Consider the following 20,052-nt stretch of genomic DNA (forward strand, 5'->3'; position numbering starts at 1 on the left):
CCGCCCACAGGACTGCTGCTGACTGGATATTTTTTGTTTGTCGTACCATTCTCGTTAAACCCTAGACACTGTCGTATATGAAAAGCCCAGAAGGGTGGCCGTTTCTGAGATACTGGGTCCGGCGCGCCTGGCACCAACGATCATACCACGCTCAAAGTCACTTAGGTCACTCGTTTTACCTATTCTAACGTTCAATCTAACTAACTGAATGCCTCGATTCCTGTCTGCCTGCTTTATATAGCAAGTCACGGCCACGTGACTCACTGTCTGTAGGAGCGATCAATTTTCGTGAACTGGGGTGTGTACCTAATAAAACCATCCGGTGAGTGTATTTCTTACATTGTGTACTGTTGTGTGCTGCTTTGCAGTAAACCGCATTCCAGTTCTACAATCAAATTGTCTTTGTGGGTGGACCTCTATTGCAGCATTCAATGGCCCTTGTACCCACAGACTAATTTAAATGAGCCAAATCACTTCCAATAGAGCAGTGTCTCAGCGTTCTAATCCTTGAGTACCCCCAAAAGTACACGTTGTTGTAGACCCAAATAAACACACTTGATTCAAGTAGTCAAGGGTTTGATGACTAGTTTAATCAGGTGTGCTTATCTGGGCTCTAAAATACATGTGTACCGTTGAGGGTATTCAAGGACCAGAGTTGAGAAACACTGCATTAGAAGGGCTTTTGTTGGGAGCATAAGAAGGTATGTTTAAAGCAAGCAATCATTTTGGGCTGTCTCAAATCACATTGCAATGAGATGTGCATACTAGGGCCCGTCTCAGTATTCAGCAGACCATAGGCCATATCTGGAATCTGATCTGACAGTGGTCCCGATTTCTATCCCCCATAGATTACTGCTCCACACTGAAGATTACAGACCAATCAAATAAAAAAGTGGGCTGTACCATCTTTTGTGACAAGCTCGAGGAACACCCTAAAATCTTCAAAATGGGAGACATCATACGCCTACACAGAGTCAAGGTAAATGTGTGATCAGCAGGTAGCCTATCAGTTAAGAGCTTTGGGCCAGCAACCGGAAGGTCGCTGGATCGAATCCCTGAGCTGACTAGGTGAACAATTTGTCAATGTACCCTTGAACAAGGCACTTAACCCTAATTGCTCCTGTAAGTTGCTCTGGATAAGACCGTCTGCTAAATGACTCAAATGTAAATGAGTGATGCTGAGAATCAGATTTTTCACTTTTTAAAATGTATGCCAAACAAGAACCAATGATTGCAAAGTTAAACAAACCATAAGGACGACTTTTTTGTTGTTGTACTTTTACCCCTTTTTTGTGATATCCAATTGGCAGTTACAGTCTTGTCCCATCGCTGCAACTCCCCTACAGACTCGGGAGAGGCGAAGGTTGAGAGCCATGCGTCATCTGAAACATGACCCTGCCAAGCCGCACTGCTTGATTAACCCGGAAGATAGCCACACCAATGTGTCGGGAGAAAACACCAGCCCATCTGGCGACCAGAGTCAGCTTGCAGGCGCCCGGCCCGCCACAAGGAGTTGCTAGAGCATGATGGGACCAGGAAATCCCGGCCGGGCAAACCCTCCCCTAACCCGGAAGATGCTGGGCCAATTGTGCGCCGCCTCATGGGTCTCTCGGTCACGGCCAGCTGTTACACGGCCTGGGATCGAACCCAGGTCTGTAGTGACGACTCAAGCACTGCGATGCAGTGCCTTACACCATGCCCAAACCGGACACGCGCGCAGATCGATTTTGTCCCCCCACACCAAACGAGATCCCGACATGCAGGTTGAAATATCAAAACAAACTCTGAACCGATTATATTATATTATTTTGGGGACAGGTCGAAAAGCATTAAACATTCATGGCAATTTAGCTAGCTAGCTAGCTTGCAGTTGATTGCTAATTTGTCCTATTTAGCTAGATTGCTGTTGCTAGCAAATTTGCCCTGGGATATAAACGTTGAGTTGTTTTACCTGAAATGCAGAAGGTCCTATACTCCAACAATTAATCCACACATAAAACGGTCAACCGAATCGTTTATAGTCATTTCTCCTCCTTCCAGGCTTTTTCTTTTTTGGACTTTATATGGCGATTGGCATCTAACTTTTTCTAATAAGGTGTATCACCACAACTGACCGACCGACCTCAGTTCATCTTTCAATCACCCACGTGGGTATAACCAATGAGGAGATGGCATGTGGGTATATGCTTCGATAAACCAATGAGGAGATGGGAGAGGCAGGACTTGCAAGGCGTTCAGTGTCACAAATAGAACTGACTTCTATTCTATTTTAGAGCATGGCAACGCAGACGCTTGTTGGCGCACGCGAGCAGTGTGGGTATGTGTAAATTGTGTGGTCTGAATGTTAGTCCCCTGCACCACTCGGGAGGCCACACAGACAACTTTAACTGAACAGTTTACAAAAACACATTTACTTGAAGAGCAGTGCAGATGCAACGTTTTGTAACAGAATAACAATTTGTGCAGTTGGTGCCGTCATTCTGTTACCAAACTTTGCATCTGTAAAATTTTCTGTGGAAATTATGAAAGGTCATCCTTGTGCGTAGAGTTGGATGGTTTGTTTAACTTTGCAATCATTGGTTTTTGTTTGACATTATTTTAAAGTGAGAAATCTTAGTCTCAGCATCACTCTTACTGTGGACTTGCCCAAGATTGATTCTGACCTTATTGTAATTTGAAATGAACTGATATTTAGAATGTGAGCCTTGCTGAAATGTTTGAGATTATCCAGTCACAAAGCTCAAATCTCTTTCTCTCTCAGACCCAGCTTTTTAATGGAGCCATTAGCCTTTTGACCAGCCATGGTTTCTCTGTGGTCACCTTTGATGGAATGGTAGGCAGTCCCGTGGTCCCTCGTACCTCCAGCGAGTCCTTCAAATTTGGGGAGGAAGACTGCCAGGTCGTGGAGGCCCTGCGCACATGGGCGGCCAACCAGTCTCTGGTTCCTGCCCAGCCCTGTGTACCCCTGTCGGCAGTACAGCCCAAGACTTACTTTGACCTGACCTGCCAACTGCTGGCTAAAGCCCCTGTGGACAGCAGCTGCACCCTGTTGAAGGTAAGAACCATGAAGAACCTTTTTCCACTTCTTTAGCGACTGTATTGAATCCGGTAGCTAGGAAACTCTGGAAATCCAGTGGAAAATGTGATATTTTGGTCGTCGGATTGCTACCTTGGTGTACAGTGAATAAAAGGTTTGACATTTAGCAAAAGCATAATGATGAGAAAAAAGTTTTCTGATTTAGGCTAGTGTGTGTCTTTGAGCATCCCTCTTAAAGGTTTGTGGCAAAGGCGGGGAAGACGTTTTCTTTTTTATTTTCTACTTATATCTACGAGCACTTCATCTCCCTGCTTATACAGTTTGAAATATATATGAAGACGTAAAAAGACATGGGCTTAGTGCAATGATGCAGTTGTGAGTGTTGACACTTTATGCCAAAGAACATACTCATTATGAGGTAGGAACCGTGTCAACCCTCAGGGAATTTGTCCTCATTGGGATGCCACTCCACTCAGTTTAATAATAGTCATGTATGTTTACATAAGATCCTTATTGTGGGTAATGACGCAGTGATAAACCACAGAACTTGAGGCTCATGACCCTCCTGTGTTGGGATGGCAACATGACATTAGATTACTAGTGCCTGGGGGGCCATCTTGTGATTCCCTCCTTTTTATTTGTTCTCACTTTGTAGCGCATTCTTTCCATTATTTAATTTTTTACACTTAGACATTTTGTATGGCAGTTGACAACTTGAGTCGTTGACTTGTTTTGTACTTGTTTTGTTCTGTTGTCTTCCTCTTCGGTTTTAGGCTCTCCGTCTTGTTCACTCTTTCTCTCTCCCTCTGTGTAAGTTAAAAATGATCAACCTTTTTCTTTCTCCAGGTTTGGGACGGATCAAAGTGCCCACACCCCCTGCTAGATGTATTTGTGGAGCCCAACACTCTTGAAGGATGTCCCACGTTGTCCAAGGACATGGCAAACCTCACAGCCAACGTCTTGGTCTACGACAACCATGTAGAGGTCGCCCGGCAGTTTAAGGTGAGAGGTCACAGACTGTTGCTCAGCAATGTGGGACTGAAAACCACATCAGGTACTTTGTGCTCATCGTCAATCCAATGGTTTGTCTTTGAAATACAGGCCTACCAGTCCGTGACGGTAGGCTACATGGCTGTGTGATTACACAGAGATCGGGAGGGAAGGTAATAAAATAAAGCATTAGTGCCCTGTCACTACATCAACACCTGAAGGTTTTACCACGGGCTGTTTCTGCTGCGTCGTGCCCTAATTCAACGACGCAGTCTCTCTCTCTGTCTCTCGCTCTCTCTCTCTCTCTCTCTCTCTCTCTCTCTCTCTCTCTCTCTCTCTCTCTCTCTCTCTGTCTCTCTCTCTCCTCTCTCTCTCTCTCTCCTCTCTCTGTCTCTGTCTCTCTCTCTCTCGTCTTCTAATAGTTCACTGTGTTCTCCTTCAAAATACAAACTCTTGAGTTCTTTGCTTTTTGCAGCGCCTCAGGCAAATCTGTTTTACTTTCTTCCCCCTCATTTCCCCTGCTGACAATAATAACGATGAATATTTAAAATGCTACAATATGCATTGCTTTCTCACACGTTCCATTTCTTACTCTCTCCTTCTCCACCCTTCCTGAATGTATAATTCCGTCTTTCTGCTTGACAGAAGCAGCAAAGCTTTGATCCTCTGCCTTAGCGATCATCCTTATCAGTGGAGATAGGCGCTATTAGCATATGGTTGCGTGATTGCATAATTTGTTAACCCACTCCGACAAGATTCCTCTTATCACCAGGGTGGCCTGTCCACACCCACTCAACATCTCATCTGTAGGACTCATTGGGGTCATCTGTAGGACTCATTGGGGTCATCTGTAGGACTCATCGGGGTCATCTCCATCAACAACTCCTAGCCTAGACCAATGCATTGAGTAATATGTTGTGTTATGTGTAGTCAATCCTCTCTTGATTAAGAAGAAGCAGTTTCACATTGTGCTATTTTATTAAGGATGATAAGACAAAACCTTTCTGTCACAAAGGAAAACAATACTCTGCTTTTACCAAACTGTGCAAACTACCCATTTTGCCAAACTCTGTAGAATACAGGTCGACCTACATTATGTATGTACAGTATCACAAGCTTAAAAGTCAATCATAACTACCATCTAACATGAATTTGTATCATGGAGTTTGACATACATTTGATTTTGGACCACTCATGACTTCTGTCCACTAGCCTAACTGTCCTTCATCATGGATAAACATTACTGTGTGACAGCAGAGAGATGACCTATGATACACACACAAGAATTTAGCTGCACCTGCTAAAACATCTGCTAAACTGTGTATGCAACCAATAAACGTTAATTTGATACACACATGCACAAACAAATACTATGTGGATACATGACTAAAAAGTTCCACAATTTAGAGAATTTCAGTGTTTTGTTTATAACTGGGAGAAAAAAAGGTCAAAACAAAATGTTATCCTCCTTTTTTTATATACTGTAAGACTATTGATTTTGTCTTCACACATTCTCCAGTTATTTCAGACTTCCTCTGATTAGGTGGAATACAGTACTTAATATCATAGCCTCTTAAATGAAAGAGGATTTATTTGACAGGAGTCATTTAATGCTTATCAATCAATTCACCCTCCTAAATAAAGGTTTTTCAGGGCAGATGAGTGTGAAAATAGAAATGTTTCCCCATTTATCAATCTCCTCTGGCGAATCGTCAGTAATAGTGTGTGAAATTGGCAGAGCCGGCTTTTGAGAAGACTGCTAGTTAGAGAAGAAAGGAGGTTATTAGGATAACGGAAAATGAGAGAGTGGGGGAATTGGGAGGGGAGGAGAAGGAGAAGTGCCCAATCGATCCGCCTCCGTCATGGTTTCCCTGTGGTCACCCTCACAGCATGGTGTCTCTGAGACACACACACACACTCGCCACTGCTAAAACAGCAGGGTGCTTTCAGTTGCGGTCTGGATACCACATTCTGTTCTTCACACACTCAAACAGATATATGACTACACAGTGAGACATTATGGGGCCTGTTTGCTTTCAATGGCGCTGTTAACACACACTCTTATTGACCCCTACGCATTCATCATAGAGCACACAACTGATACGTCATCACTCTACTTCTTATGCATTGTAGACCATATACACGGGGGTATCTGGTTTCATATACGTGTCACCCACTTTTCAACATGTACAGTACATTGAGTTATGCATGCAGGGGACTGGCAGATATTTTGTACTTTGTCTGAAGTGCAGGACAGATTGGGTGCCCAGCTTCATTAATTCACTGGTAAGGGTCCAATGACATTGACCACAAAGTCATGATACTGTGGGATCATGAAAATCCAGCTGTATCTTTCTACGTCTTTAGACCAGAAGGAGAACATGCCGTGTCAGACCCGAAAATGACATGGTATTATCCGGCATGGTCTGTTCCACTCTCATCTCTCTTTTTCTCTCCCTCTTACTGCACTTGTCCCATCCCTTTGCATCGGTTTCCTCTTTTCTAACATTCCCTTTGTCCCTTTCCATCTATCCCTCTGTCATTTCTTAAGTTTTCTCCCGAATCTCCCTTCATTTATCTTTATCAAGGCTGTATCACAACCGGCCGTGATTGGGAATCCCATAGGGCTGCGCACAATTCACCCAGTGTCGTCTGGGTTTGGCCGATGTAGCCTGTCATCGTAAATAAGAATTTGTTCCTAACTGACTTGCCAAGTTAAATTTAAAAAAAATAAAAAAATCAATGTTTGTCATCTCATGTCTCTTTCTCAGCACAAACTCTCACACAGATGCTAATGCTCAGCTCTGGATCTCCCAATTTCCCTTTCTGCTGAAACCGCAAATGTCTTGGTACAATTCCTCCACATGCAAAACCTAGATATACAGTTGAAGTCGGAGGTTTACATACACTTAGGTTGAAGTCATTTAAAACTCGTTTTTCAACCACTCCACACATTTCTTGTTAACAATCTATAGTTTTGGCAAGTCGGTTAGGACATCTACTTTGTGCATGCCACAAGTCATTTTTCCAACAATTGTTTACAGACAGATAATTTCACTTATAATTCACTGTATCACAATTCCAGTGGGTCAGAAGTTTACATACAGTAAGTTGACTGTGCCCTTAAACAGCTTGGAATATTCCAGAAAAGTATGTCATGGCTTTAGAAGCTTCTGATAGGCTAATTGACATAATTTGAGTCAATTGGAGGTGTACCTGTGGATGTATTTCAAGGCCTACCTTCAAACTCAGTGCCTCTTTGCTTGACATCATGGGAAAAGCAGAAGAAATCAGCCAAGACCTCAGGAAAAAAAAACATTGTAGACCTCCACAAGTCTGGTTCATCATTTGGAGTAATTTCTAAATGCCTGAAGGTACCACATTCATCTGTACAAAAAATAGTACGCACGTATAAAAACCATGGGACCACGCAGCCGTCATACCGCTCAGCAAGGAAACGCGTTCTGTCTCCTAGAGATCAACTTACTTTGGTGCGAAAAGTGCAAATCAATCCCAGAACAACAGAAAAGGACCTTGTGAAGATGCTGGAGGAAACGGGTACAAAAGTATCTATATCCACAGTCCTCCACAAGTCCTATATCGACATAACCTGAAAGGACGCTCAGCAAGGAAGAAGCCACTGCTCCAAAACTGCCATAAAAATGCCAGACTACAGTTTGCAACTGCACATGGGGACAAAAATCGTACTTTTTGGAGAAAAGTCCTCTGGTCTGATGAAACCAAAATAAAACTGTTTGGCCATAATGACCAGTGTTATGTTTGGAGGAAAAAGGGGGAGGCTTCTAAGCCGAAGAACACCATCCCAACCGTGAAGCACGGGTGGCAGCATCACAATGAACCTTCCAGGTACAACCCCAAATCCGTAAACACAGGCACCCTCATAGATATCATCCTAACCAACTTGCCCTCCAAATACACCTCTGCTGTCTTCAACCAAAATCTCAGCGATCACTGCCTCTGCCTGCATCCGTAATGGCTCTGCGGCCAAACAACCATCCCCTATCAGTGTCAAACGCTCCCTAAAAGAGTTCAGCGAGCAGGCCTTTCTAATCAACCTGGCCCGGGTATCCTGGAAGGATATTGACCTCATCCCATCAGTAGAGGATGCCTGGTTATTCTTTAAAAGTGCCTTCCTCACCATCTTAAATAAGCATGACTCATTCAAAAAATGTAGAACAAGGAACAGATATAGCCCTTGGTTCACTCCAGACCTGAATGCCCTTGACCAGCACAAAAACATCCTGTGGCGTACTACATTAGTATTGAATAGCCCCTGTGATATGCAACGTTTCAGGTTAGTTAGGAACCAATATACACAGGCAGTTAAGAAAGCTAAGGCTAGCTTTTTCAAACAGAAATTTGCATCCTGTAGCATAAACTCAAAACAGTTCTGGGACACTAAAGTCCATGGAGGATAAGAGCACCTCCTTCCAGCTAGCTGATGTTCTGAAAGAGCTGCAAAATCTGGACCCCTAGAAATCAGACGGGCTAGACAATCTGGACCCTCTCTTTCTAAAATTATCTGCCAAAATTTTTGCAACCCCTATTACTAGCCTGTTCAACCTCTTTCATATCGTCTGAGATTCCCAAAGATTGGAAAACTGCCGCAGTCATCCCTCTCTTCAAAGGGGGTGACACTCTAGACCCAAACTGCTACAGACCTATATCTATCCTACCCTGTCTTTCTAAGGTCTTCGAAAGCCAAGTTAACAAAAAGATTACCGACCCATTTCGAATCCCACCGTACCTTCTCCGCTATGCAATCTGGTTTCAGGCTGGTCATGGGTGCACCTCAGCCACGCTCAAGGTCCTAAACGATATCATAACCACCATCGATAAGAGACAATACTGTGCAGCCGTATTCATCGACCTAGCCAAGGCTTTCGACTCTGTCAATCACCACATTCTTATTGGCAGACTCTACAGCCTTGGTTTCTCAAATGACTGCCTCGCCTGGTTCACCAACTACTTCTCAGACCGAGTTCAGTGTGTCAAATCGGAGGGCCTGTTGTCTGGACCTCTGGCAGTCTCAATAGGGGTGCCACAGGGTTCTACTTGCTCTTAAATGCAAGTAAAACTAAATGCATGCTCTTCAACCGATTGTTGCCCGCTCCTGCCCGCCCGTCCAGCATCACTACTCTGGATCGTTCTGACTTAGAATATGTGGACAACTACAAATACCTAGGTGTCTGGTTAGATTGTAAACTCTCCTTCCAGACTCACATTAAGCATCTCCAATCCAAAATTAAATCTGGAATCGGCTTCCTATTTCACAAAAAAGCATCCTTCACTCATGCTGCCAAACACCCTTGTTAAACTGACCATCCTACCGATCCTCGACTTTGGCGACGTCATTTACAAAATAGCCTCCAACACTCTACTCAACAAACTGGATGCAGTCTATCACAGTGCCATCCGTTTCGTTACCAAAGCCTCATATTGCCCACCACTGCGACCTGTACGCTCTTGTTGGCTGGCCCTCGCTTCATACTCGTCGCCAAACCCACTGGCTCCAAGTCATCTACAAGTCTTTGCTAGGTAAAGCCCCGCCTTATCTCAGCTCACTGGTCACCATTGCAGCACCCACCCATAGCACGCACTCCAGCAGGTATATTTCACTGGTCATCCCCAAACCCAATTTCTCCTTTGGCCGCCTTTCCTTCCACTTCTCTGCTGCCAATGACTGGAACGAACTTTAAAAATCATTGAAGCTGGAGTCTCATATCTCCCTCACTAACTTTAAGCACCAGCTGTCAGAGCAGCTCACAGATCACTGCACCTGTGCATAGCCCATCTGTAAATAGCACATCCAACTACCTCATCCCCATACTGTATTTATTTATTTATCTTGCTCCTTTGCACCCCAGTATCTCTACTTGCACATTCATCTTTTGCACATCTATCACTCCAGTGTATAATTGCTATATTGTAATTACTTCGCCGCCATGGCCTATTTATTGCCTTACCTCCCTTATCTTACCTCATTAGCACACACTGTATATAGACTTGTTCTACTGTATTATTGACTGTATGTTTGTTTATTCTATGTTGTTGTTTGTGTGGCACTGCTTTGCTTTATCTTGTCCAGGTCGCAGTTGTAAATGACAACTTGTTCTCAACTAACCTAACTGGTTAAATAAAGGTGAAATAAAAATTAATCAAATAAAAAAAATGTTGTGGGGGTGCTTTGCTGCAGGAGGGACGGGTGCACCTCGCAAAATAGATGGCCTCATGAGGAAGGAAAATTATGTGGATATATTGAAGCAACATCTCAAGACATCAGTCAGGAAGTTAAAGCTTGGTCGCAAATGGATCTTCCAAATGGACAATGACCCCAAGCATACTTCCAAAGTTGTGGCAAAATGGCTTAAGGACAACAAAGTCAAGATATCGGAGTGGCCATCACAAAGCCCCGACCTCAATCCTATAGAAAATGTGTGGGCAGAACTGAAAAAGTGTGTGCGAACAAGGAGGCCTACAAACCTGACTCCGTTACACCAGCTCTGTCAGGAGGAATGGGCCAAAATTCACCCAACTTATTGTGTGAAGCTTGTGGAAGGCCACCTGAAACGTTTGACCCAAGTTAAACAATTGAAAGTTAATGCTACCAAATACTAATTAATTGTATGTAAACTTCTGACCCACTGGGAATGTGATGAATGACATTAAAGTGAAATAAATCATTCTCTACTATTATTTTGACATTTCACATTCTTAAAATAAAGTGGTGATCCTAACTGACCAAAGACGGAATATTTACTACGATTAAATGTGTTAAGGGGGGGAAAAAGTGCATGTAAACTCCTGACTTCAACTGTTTGTGTGTGTGTGTATTATTATTATTATTATTATTATTATTATTATACCTTTATTTAACTAGGCAAGTCAGTTAAGAACAAATTCTTATTTTCAATGATGGCCTAGGAACAGTGGGTTAACTGCCTTGTTCAGGGGCAGAACGACAGATTTGTACTTTGTCAGCTCGGGGATTTGAACTTGCAACCCTTCGTTTACTAGTCCAACACTCTAACCACTAGGCCGCCACCCCAAAATGTATAGATACTTTTGGATTCAACTTATTCTAAATAAACTGGAAAGGTGTTGGTTATGTCCATTTGCTTTTAGTAAGAAAATAGGCAGAGTAGAGTCCCTTAATAGTTAGTGACCTTCCATGTGTATGTATAGACACTTACACATACAGAGGACAATCTATGGTGATTATTTACCCTGACCCTGCACTTACTGGATGCAGTTCCCCCTCCCCCACACCCCTTGCCCTTGCTTCCTGTTTGTTGAACACAGTATATGATGGTGAAAATGAGATTAACGCTGTGGTTGAAAGTCTCCCCGTAAAGTACAGAAGTGTCAGACGCCATTTCTCCTCATGCTTTAAAAAGCAATTGCGCATGGCGAGAGCATTCTGAGAAAGAATAACGTTCACACTTCTGCTTCATTACTCCGCTCGCTCCCCTTGCCTGCGAAAACATGATCTGCCATGCTCGCCTTCTGTGAGAAGGCATTTTTAACCCAATGCCATTTTTAGAGTTATTTTAAGGGGGAAAAAAGGACAAATTGGGAGCGCTGCTTTGCATAGGTCTGTGTTCGTATAAATAGCCCCATTTGTAAGTGAACCCTGGTGTCTGGACCAAGAGAGGTCGCGTGTCATTGAAGCACCTGGATTCCAGATTCCTATCATTGCTGTTTTGAATAACGGTCCTTATTAATCATAATGGGGATGATTATTGACATCATTAGAATTGCAATGTGAAGAGTAGTACTCAAAACTGGACCTAGTTCCATTGGTGTGCTCCCAGAATGCAACTCTCCTAGTAGTTGTATCCTTTCTTGACTCAGGTTGTCTCAAGTTGAGGATTTCAGTCCCATTCTCACACCGGTGTTTTACCTCACCCTGGGTTTCTGAGATTGCATTAAACCGTGTCAGTTACGTGACTGGGTGCGTGGACAACTTTAAACATGTGGCCTGCTCTACAGTGGGAATAAACTGCCTCCTCTATGTAAATGTCCCACCACTTTAGCCTTCATAGACTGCATGTTGACCAGAGAGATGACTTTCTGTCTGCGGATAGTTAGGCCCATCCCCCATACTGTACCACTGTGGCCTCTTGGCTAGCCACACATCTTGTCATCTGTTATTCATGAAGTGCGAGATAAATACAAGAGCGAGACAGGGCAGCTGTGCTGTCTGAACACACTTGCGTGGCTAGCCAACACCACAAGATGGTGTTAGGCTGCTGAGCTAAAGCCTAGGCATTAGTTCAGGGAGTCTACACAAGTCTTCAGGTCTCACACAAGGTTACTTGTCAGATGAGCGTGGTCTGAAACCACCTTCATTACTAAGGCAGCTCTTGTTAAAAAAAAAAAAGTTGTTTCAATGCACTGTTTCCTCATTTGTTTTAATCTTGTATCTTAGGGAACACTTTGTCTGACTTTGTTTACCTTCCAGAAAAGTGTTAACAAAATGGCTGCCAAGAGCCCCAAACATTGTACTTTTAATCGAGGTGCTTAATCTCAATGAGCCACACTTATTGTGCTACTCCCCTTCCCCTCTCCTGTGAGTTTCCCCACTCCCCACCCACAACCCCTGAATCCTGTAACTGAGTAATGTCGGCTTTCTTTCTAGCTTCTGGTTCTAGTTTCCCTCTATTATAAAAAGACTGGTGTGAAATTGGGTTGTTGTTTTTTTTCTCTGCCAGGCGACTAAAGTTTGGTCTGGTTTATTGAGCCTGACTCGTTAAGAAACTGTAAAGCCGAAAGCAATCTTCTGAATTTGGAGAATCCTTTACTGAGCAATCATTGCGTCACTCGGAGAATGAGACACTGTTAGTCGGTGGGATCATGACGTTTGGTCACACAGACGCACTTGAACATGTATTTTTGGGCGATGACTGTTAAAGCGGATAGAAAACGTCACCCTAATGCGTCAACAAAATATATCAGGAACCAGAGCTGTCACTGGCAGAAAGAGAGCCCCCATCGCTTGGCTCAGTATGTGTTCTCATTATAACCACACCTGGCTACTTTGGGCAGAGGATGGTAGATGTAATAGCTGTAGCAAGGCAGGAACAGCTTTGGGGTTAGCAGCAGGGCTGGGCTTGGCTGGCTTTGAACCAGAAGCATGCAGCATCACCCCCGTTTCGCAGAAGACTCACTGTCCTCCTGTGTTCTCTCACCAGTCTCTGAGCATTAATCATTTACTCTGCGGCTCTAACACCTGTTTCTATCTTTGGCATTTAAACACAAACAAAACTGTGGCCAACTCACAGAACTCTCAAATACTAAACATTGGACACCCCAATGTTGTTGATCTTTTCATTTTTTTTAAAAAAATACTTAGGATATTGTGACAATGTTTCTGTGAAATGTCTTCAATGTGCTGCAATTTTGGTGCCCCCCCCCAGCACCATTATCAACCCCCTGTGCTCCAGTCAGCCCTGACTGATAGAATCTTCAGAACTGAGTGTTGCTCCAGAAAGGAAGGTTTTGGGAGACCATCAGGCAAACCTTGCTTGCCTCTGTCTGCACATAAGGGAATGTCTTTGGGCTGTAGATGTTGCAGTTGAGTATAAAGAATGAATTGGACCATTTTCTTCTGCTGTTAGCTTTTTTCACCCTGTGGAGGATACTTCTAAGAATTGTATCTCACAAATGTATGCTGTCTTTTAAACATGGCCAGTGTTACTAGATAGGTACACGGTACTAGCCCATGTTGTGACCGGAAGCTGAACAAAGCCTCTGATGAGCAGTAGAGATAAACGGTGCTCCCCTACTACTCTACTACCCTGTACTCATGTGCTCTCACAGATAGAGCATGAGTGGGGAAGTCAGGTTCCTGTCACCCTGAAGCTGGTTTTGACCATAAAGCTCATCTGTTAAAAAACATTCGGTTTAGCTGATTTAGCTGATGAGATATACTTGTTAAAAAACCTGATTTGTCTCGTATCACGGGAAAGGTTTAGATTTGGTACCATACCGCCCTCTTCTGGCTGCAAGTGTCAAATTAAACGGATGCATCCTGCTACTTGTTATTCAGCAACAGTGAAATGATTCAACGACCACTATGGGGAGCAGTATGATGTCTGGTGCTGATTTCCATCTGATGCGAAGACTGCAACTACATAAAAATACAAAATAAATACAATCGGCATTGCAAAAATGATACATTGGATGACTCAAATCCAAGGATCGTGAAACAGTAACTCACCTCATCAATTTCCAATATGCAGGTGCTATTTTGAACCAAAGCATTCAACATACTTCATTAGTTGAGAGGGGTTGGAGTGATACATACGTTTCTAACATGTCTTTGACCCCTCCTTCTCCTTCTAGCCCGGGTCATACCTTCGGATATACAACCTACACGCAGTTCCTGGGGCTAGTCGGTTGCCAAGCAACGACTCTGGCCAGTCTGATCAGACGGGACACCTGGGTTTCCACCTGCATGGGGGCACCTCATACGGCAGGGGGTTACGTGTGCTGCCTGAAGACAGCCCAGATATACTGGACCTCAAAAAGTAAGAGGGGGCTGTCTGCCAATTTGTGTTGTCACCTCATAAGGCCTAAATGATAGGACACTTTCGCTTGAAGTGACAATCTTTGAAGTTTATTTTCTCATTGTTTCAGGATCTTGGAGACATTCTCAGAGTCTGACATAAATGACTCGTCCATGTTTGAAGTCTGGAGTACACCACCAGAGTCTTTTGGTATGTTGACATTTTTCACTTTGATGCTTATATGAACAACATCTCATTTTCCTGTTAATATTCCTTACAGTCATAATGGCTTGGAAGGCTGTGGTTTGGAGGAAACTTATGGCACCACATAAGTTTCTGCTATCATTTTAGGTACTGCTCCAGATGAAATTGCTACAGGTATGAAATTAGAAGTATGGCACTATTTTGTTACACTTGTGGGCAAATTATAAGCTTATATAATTGTACAATATTAGGATGTGAGCAGAAAAATAAAGGTTTGAATCACATCTCAAGAAACAAAATCACTTCCCAGTTTAGACATAATTCACACACCCTGCCAGTACAAAATCACTTCTCAGTCTAGATGTAATCCACACCCTCAACCAGTACAATGGAAACTGGGTTCCTCCATTACTAATGTACATCCACATCTGTGATAAAGTCTGTCTTTGATTTGTTGCAGTCCTGTCTGACACTAGCTAGCAGATTGTGACGCGTTAATGTGCTGCTCCATTTGCCGTTACAGGATAGAGACTGGCCAACCTTAACTTTGACAATATTATCTTCGTTCTCGATTCGCCCAAATATATATCTCCGAAAATGTCTGTGTCCAGTTGTAAGTGGTTTGTTTGTATTTAGAAAATGCTCTGTCATTAAAATAAATAATTTGTTTTATTCCATGACGTAATCCAACACAGTGAGAGAAGATTTGAAATAAAGATGGTGGCGTACACATTGTTGGATTACTTCATGGAGCAAAACATTAATTTGTTTTATTTTCTACATTCAAACGAACCAGCTGCGACTGGACATGGGCATTTTAGAAGATGCATGTTAGAGTGAATCGAGAACTAAGATAGTATTGTTAAGGTTGGTGGAAAATTCTCTGCTACGCCAAACAGTACCTATCCCATAACGGCTAATGGAGAATCACATTAGCCCGTTACAATCTGCTAGCTACTCTGACACTTGTTGTATGTGTATTGGTGTAGAGAGGACGTGTGACCACACTGTGGAACAGGTGAGTCTGGCTGAAGTGAAGAGCAGAAGCCCCCCTCAGGTGTTCCACGTTCAGGTTCAGCTCAAGTCTTACCAGCCTCAGAGACTCTACCAGTCCCTGAAACTCTTCTGTCACAAGTGTAAAACCATGTGAGTTACTGCTATACACTGACAACCAAACACAAACATGCAAGACACAACATTTACTTGATTGTATTAGCTACATAGCTCCAATTGTGAGGTCATAGGTTATCCATGCTTCTTCATATACATACTCGCACATGTCTCTCTCAATCCATTGGGGACCCCAGGGTGTGCACAATTATCTAGTCCAGCACTAACACACCTGATTCAACTAATCACCAAGCCTTTGATTAGTTGAAACAGATGTGTGCACTCTCTGGGTGTCAATCAGGTATTGTCCTTGCTATCTGGGATCCTTGTGACATCCTTACTCCATTTGAAGTTAACGTTTAAACATTTTTAAATGTTAAGGACAAGGTTAGGGTTTAGGGTAGGGACGTCCTAGGATTCCAGACAGCACTAATCAATCAGGAATAGATTGAGAAACGATTGAGAAACTGCCCTGTACCTTTCAGACGGGACGTCCCTGATGATGTCACAGTGGGGGGCTTGTTCTCAGAAGCCCAGAAGGACGTTGGACCATGTAATAATGGTTACTGGACTCTGGTTCTGCCTCTCCCCAGAGAGCCTCCTTCTGAATCCCCCAGCCGGACCCTGACCCTGCTGATGTCCAGTCAGCTAATGGGAAAGGGCAAGGCAAAGGAGCTGATCTTCCTTATGGGTGCGAACCACACAACTGCTTTGTTACTATGGAGACAGAGTGTTATCTGCATCTCTCTTCCTCTCATGGCCACAACCGTACAGACTTGAAACCTAGTAAAGAAACGCTATATAAATGCAATCTATTTCTACTGAAAAACAGTGATGCGTGTCTCTTTTAGTGATGCATTTCACGTTTACCTTCTAAAAGCTATGCTATGACAGTTTGATTCTATGTTTTACGCCAAAGGCTAAACTGTTAACCATTATTTTATCTGCTTTCCCGTAGGGGCTACCTTGGAGGAGACGTGTCGGATAGCATCCGCGTACAGTAACATTGTGCCAGTGACATCACCACAAGGAACCATGACCCCGCTGGATCTCTCGGCTCCCTTCCTCTTCCGGGGCACGAAAAGATACTATGGGTCTGTACCTATCTTGAAAGTGACTGTCTTAGCGACATCTGACACAGGCCACATTTTGTCCATCAATGTACTTAAATACACTAAAATGTGATGTGGGTTTTTATGCCTTTGTTTTTCAGATGCAAACAGTGCTCCCAACTAAAAGTGGGAGAATCATTGGGAGAAGGAGTAGAGGTTTGGGATGAGAAAAGTGTGGCAGACGGTATGATGATCTCTTTCTCACTATGTACACCTTTTAGGTGGTGGCGATTTAGTGTGGACCTGACCCCATCGTCATTTCTCCCTATTCACCCCTTGATCACATTAACCTCTTACCTGGGTCGTGTTCACAGGCAAAACCTCAACAAAACATTTTGCAGTGGTAGGAAGATCTTATTAGACCAGTTAGACCATTATTTTCCATGCAATAAAAGTACAAGTTTAAGGACTTGAGTGACTTGAACACCTGTGACCTGGTCTTTGCGGAACATGAGCTACAATACACAGAGACAGGTCTCTCACGGTGACCTGGGTTTATGTTCTTGACGTTTTTTTTAATGTAACTGCCTCTTCAGCTTTCGGGGATATTCTGGCTCGGCTGTGTTTTCCATTTCACTGCTCTGTTGTGTCTGTGACGTCTCGGTTTGTTAATGCTATGGTCACTGCATTCGTTTTGATCATGTTAGGACTACCTTCATCCCTCTCTTTTCTTTTAAATGTACTGGCTATTCTTGATCTTCTCTCTGCACCATGCCCTCAGCTAGGGGAGGCTGGTGGGAGGAGCTCTAGGAGGAAGGGCTCATTGTAATTGCTGGAATGGAATGAATAGAACGGAGTCAAACATGGTTTCCGTATGTTTGTTGTGTTTGATACCATTCCATTTATTCCATTCGTCTTTACAGTGAGTTCTCCTATAGCTCCTCCCACCAGCCTCTTCTAGTTGGACTGTATTGTCTTCTATCTCCCTCTTGTTACTCGGCTCCTCCCCCTTTCCTGAACCCTCAGTTGTTTTGATCTTATGTCTCCAATCCACCGGCACTTTTAATGTTACGTCTGCTGTGTTTCTTTACTCCACCAATCCTCAGTTTTATGTTATGGCTTCCCTCCTTAGGTTGTAAAGTTACGCCTAGCGTCCGCTCCTGCCTCTGCTCAGGTCTCTCTCTTAAATCATGTGGTTTTAATGTTATGGCTCTCCTCTCGGCTCTCTTCCCTTGCCCAGCTCTCGGGGTGCAGCTGCTGCAGTATGGCCTACTGATGAAGCTTGAGCTGCAGGATGGCACTGGCTTCCTGGAGGCCCTGCTCTGGAGAGATGCAGTACGTGAGGGCATCCATATGAAGAGACAAGACAGACACAACACATTGAAATATTTTTCAACTTGGTGCCCATAGGTCTGCATGGGTATTTGGGCTCTATGTGTGTTGTATTCTTGTTATCTAACTGGTAACGCCATTAACCCTATGGCAGGAATCCTTCTTCCACGTGTCAGCTGAGGACGCAGCAGCTGACCAGGAAGCACAAGACCGGGTCCAGGAAACCATGGACAGACTCTGCCCACCAGGGAGTAGTACGGGTAATCATATATTATTATAATAATAATAATAATATGCCATTTAGCAGATGCTTTTATCCAACCGACTTAGTCATGCATGCATACTTTTTACGTATGGGTAGTCTGGGAATTGAACCCACTACCCTAGCGTTGAAAGCGCCATGCTCTACCAACTGAGCTACAGTGACTCATTGGACAGTGCTTCTAGCACTGTCCACGGATGTATCACTATCACATAAATAGACCTGTGAAGTGAGAATGTTTTTGTCAATATTTCAAGGGCAGAGATTTTAACCCCACATCAACAGTGGGCTCTAATGAAGCATTGACAAACAGCGCGTAGAGGTTTCCCATTAGTGAGCAATGAGGCTGGATGAGCTTCCAGGCAGATGGCCCCTCAGAGCGTGAATGCACTGCAGCAATTGAGCAAGTAACTGGACAGCAATTCGTTTTCACATGTCCTCCTGAGCAGACTAGGCTAAAATATGTATTTAAGGATCTCAATTTGGTGTGTGTGTGCATGCATGTTTGTGTGGTGTATTTATGTTTTGTGTGGTGTATTTATGTTTTGTGTGGTGTATTTATGTTTTGTGTGGTGTATTTATGTTTTGTGTGGTGTATTTATGTTTTGTGTGGTGTATTTATGTTTTGTGTGGTGTATTTATGTTTTGTGTGGTGTATTTATTGTTTGAGTGGTGTATTTATGTTTTGTGTGGTGTATTTATGTTTTGTGTGGTGTATTTATGTTTTGTGTGGTGTATTTATGTTTTGTGTGGTGTATTTATGTTTTGTTTTGTGTGGTGTATTCATGTCTGTCTGTGCCCTTTCCCTTCTGGTGCCCAGCGGAGAGGCCCTGGATGGACCTGTGTCTCAGTGCCTACACAGTGGAGGAGAACGGCCAGAGACGGGCCTGCTACCAGATCTGCCACACTGGTACCAGAGGCACTAACCCACATACACACCCTCACGCCTCGCCTAGAGACACATAGCACTCAACCAACCAAAATATCATGTATATGCCAAATAGTAATTTGTGAATATTGTATACAGTTGTGTACCTCCAAATTAATAAAACAAATTATATTGGCTGAAATGTATCTGACTTTGAGTGTCTCTGACCATTTCCTTTGTCATATTTCCTCCTTTGTACCAACATTTTATATGTTTTAAACTTTATTGAGAGTATGTGTAAACTCTGTTTTCCCCTTCTTAGAAATAAATTATGTGAAAATTATTTGTATTGTCAATTTGAATTTAACCATGGCATTTTCATTGTCTACATCCCTCAAACTCAATTCCACTGCATTAGAGTTCCCCTCTAATCAGGGACTGGTTTAGACCTGAGACCAGGTGTGGGTGCAATTCATTATCTGGTAGAACAGAAAACCAGCAGGCTCCGGGCCTCATAGGGTAAGAGTTGAATACTCTACATCAGCTATTCCCCAACTGGCGGTACACGCAAGACAGTCAGGGCTGCGCCAAATAAAAATGTGATTCACATTTTCAAACAGTCCATTTAGATTTTCCAACGGGGCTATACATTTTGGTGACTAACG

The 20,052-nt window shown here is 43.3% G+C and overlaps 1 protein-coding gene across 11 annotated transcripts in view; it reads left to right on the forward strand.

Annotated features, from left to right (window-relative positions):
- Positions 1 to 19,727, forward strand: part of LOC139406449 (protection of telomeres 1 homolog) — a 48,806-nt gene extending 29,079 nt beyond the window's left edge. For 4 of the 11 annotated variants that reach the window (XM_071149041.1, XM_071149042.1, XM_071149044.1 and 1 more), the window contains 13 exons: positions 849 to 979; positions 2,762 to 3,055; positions 3,884 to 4,039; positions 14,396 to 14,580; positions 14,690 to 14,769; positions 14,911 to 14,937; positions 15,753 to 15,909; positions 16,359 to 16,564; positions 16,832 to 16,967; positions 17,087 to 17,169; positions 18,166 to 18,260; positions 18,412 to 18,517; positions 19,340 to 19,727. In XM_071149041.1, the coding sequence (XP_071005142.1) occupies positions 849 to 979; positions 2,762 to 3,055; positions 3,884 to 4,039; positions 14,396 to 14,580; positions 14,690 to 14,769; positions 14,911 to 14,937; positions 15,753 to 15,909; positions 16,359 to 16,564; positions 16,832 to 16,967; positions 17,087 to 17,169; positions 18,166 to 18,260; positions 18,412 to 18,517; positions 19,340 to 19,485 (1,802 nt within the window). In that variant the 3' untranslated portion in view covers positions 19,486 to 19,727. Of the gene's footprint in view, positions 1 to 848; positions 980 to 2,761; positions 3,056 to 3,883; positions 4,040 to 14,395; positions 14,581 to 14,689; positions 14,770 to 14,910; positions 14,938 to 15,752; positions 15,910 to 16,358; positions 16,565 to 16,831; positions 16,968 to 17,086; positions 17,290 to 17,392; positions 17,699 to 17,876; positions 18,261 to 18,411; positions 18,518 to 19,339 lie in introns of all 11 variants that reach the window. The other 7 variants (XM_071149048.1, XM_071149049.1, XM_071149047.1 and 4 more) reach the window with 4 other exon arrangements.
- Positions 19,728 to 20,052: the final 325 nt, after the last annotated feature.

The sequence above is a fragment of the Oncorhynchus clarkii genome, chromosome 4 (assembly GCF_045791955.1).
Source record: "Oncorhynchus clarkii lewisi isolate Uvic-CL-2024 chromosome 4, UVic_Ocla_1.0, whole genome shotgun sequence".
Taxonomy (NCBI): Eukaryota; Metazoa; Chordata; class Actinopteri; order Salmoniformes; family Salmonidae; genus Oncorhynchus; species Oncorhynchus clarkii.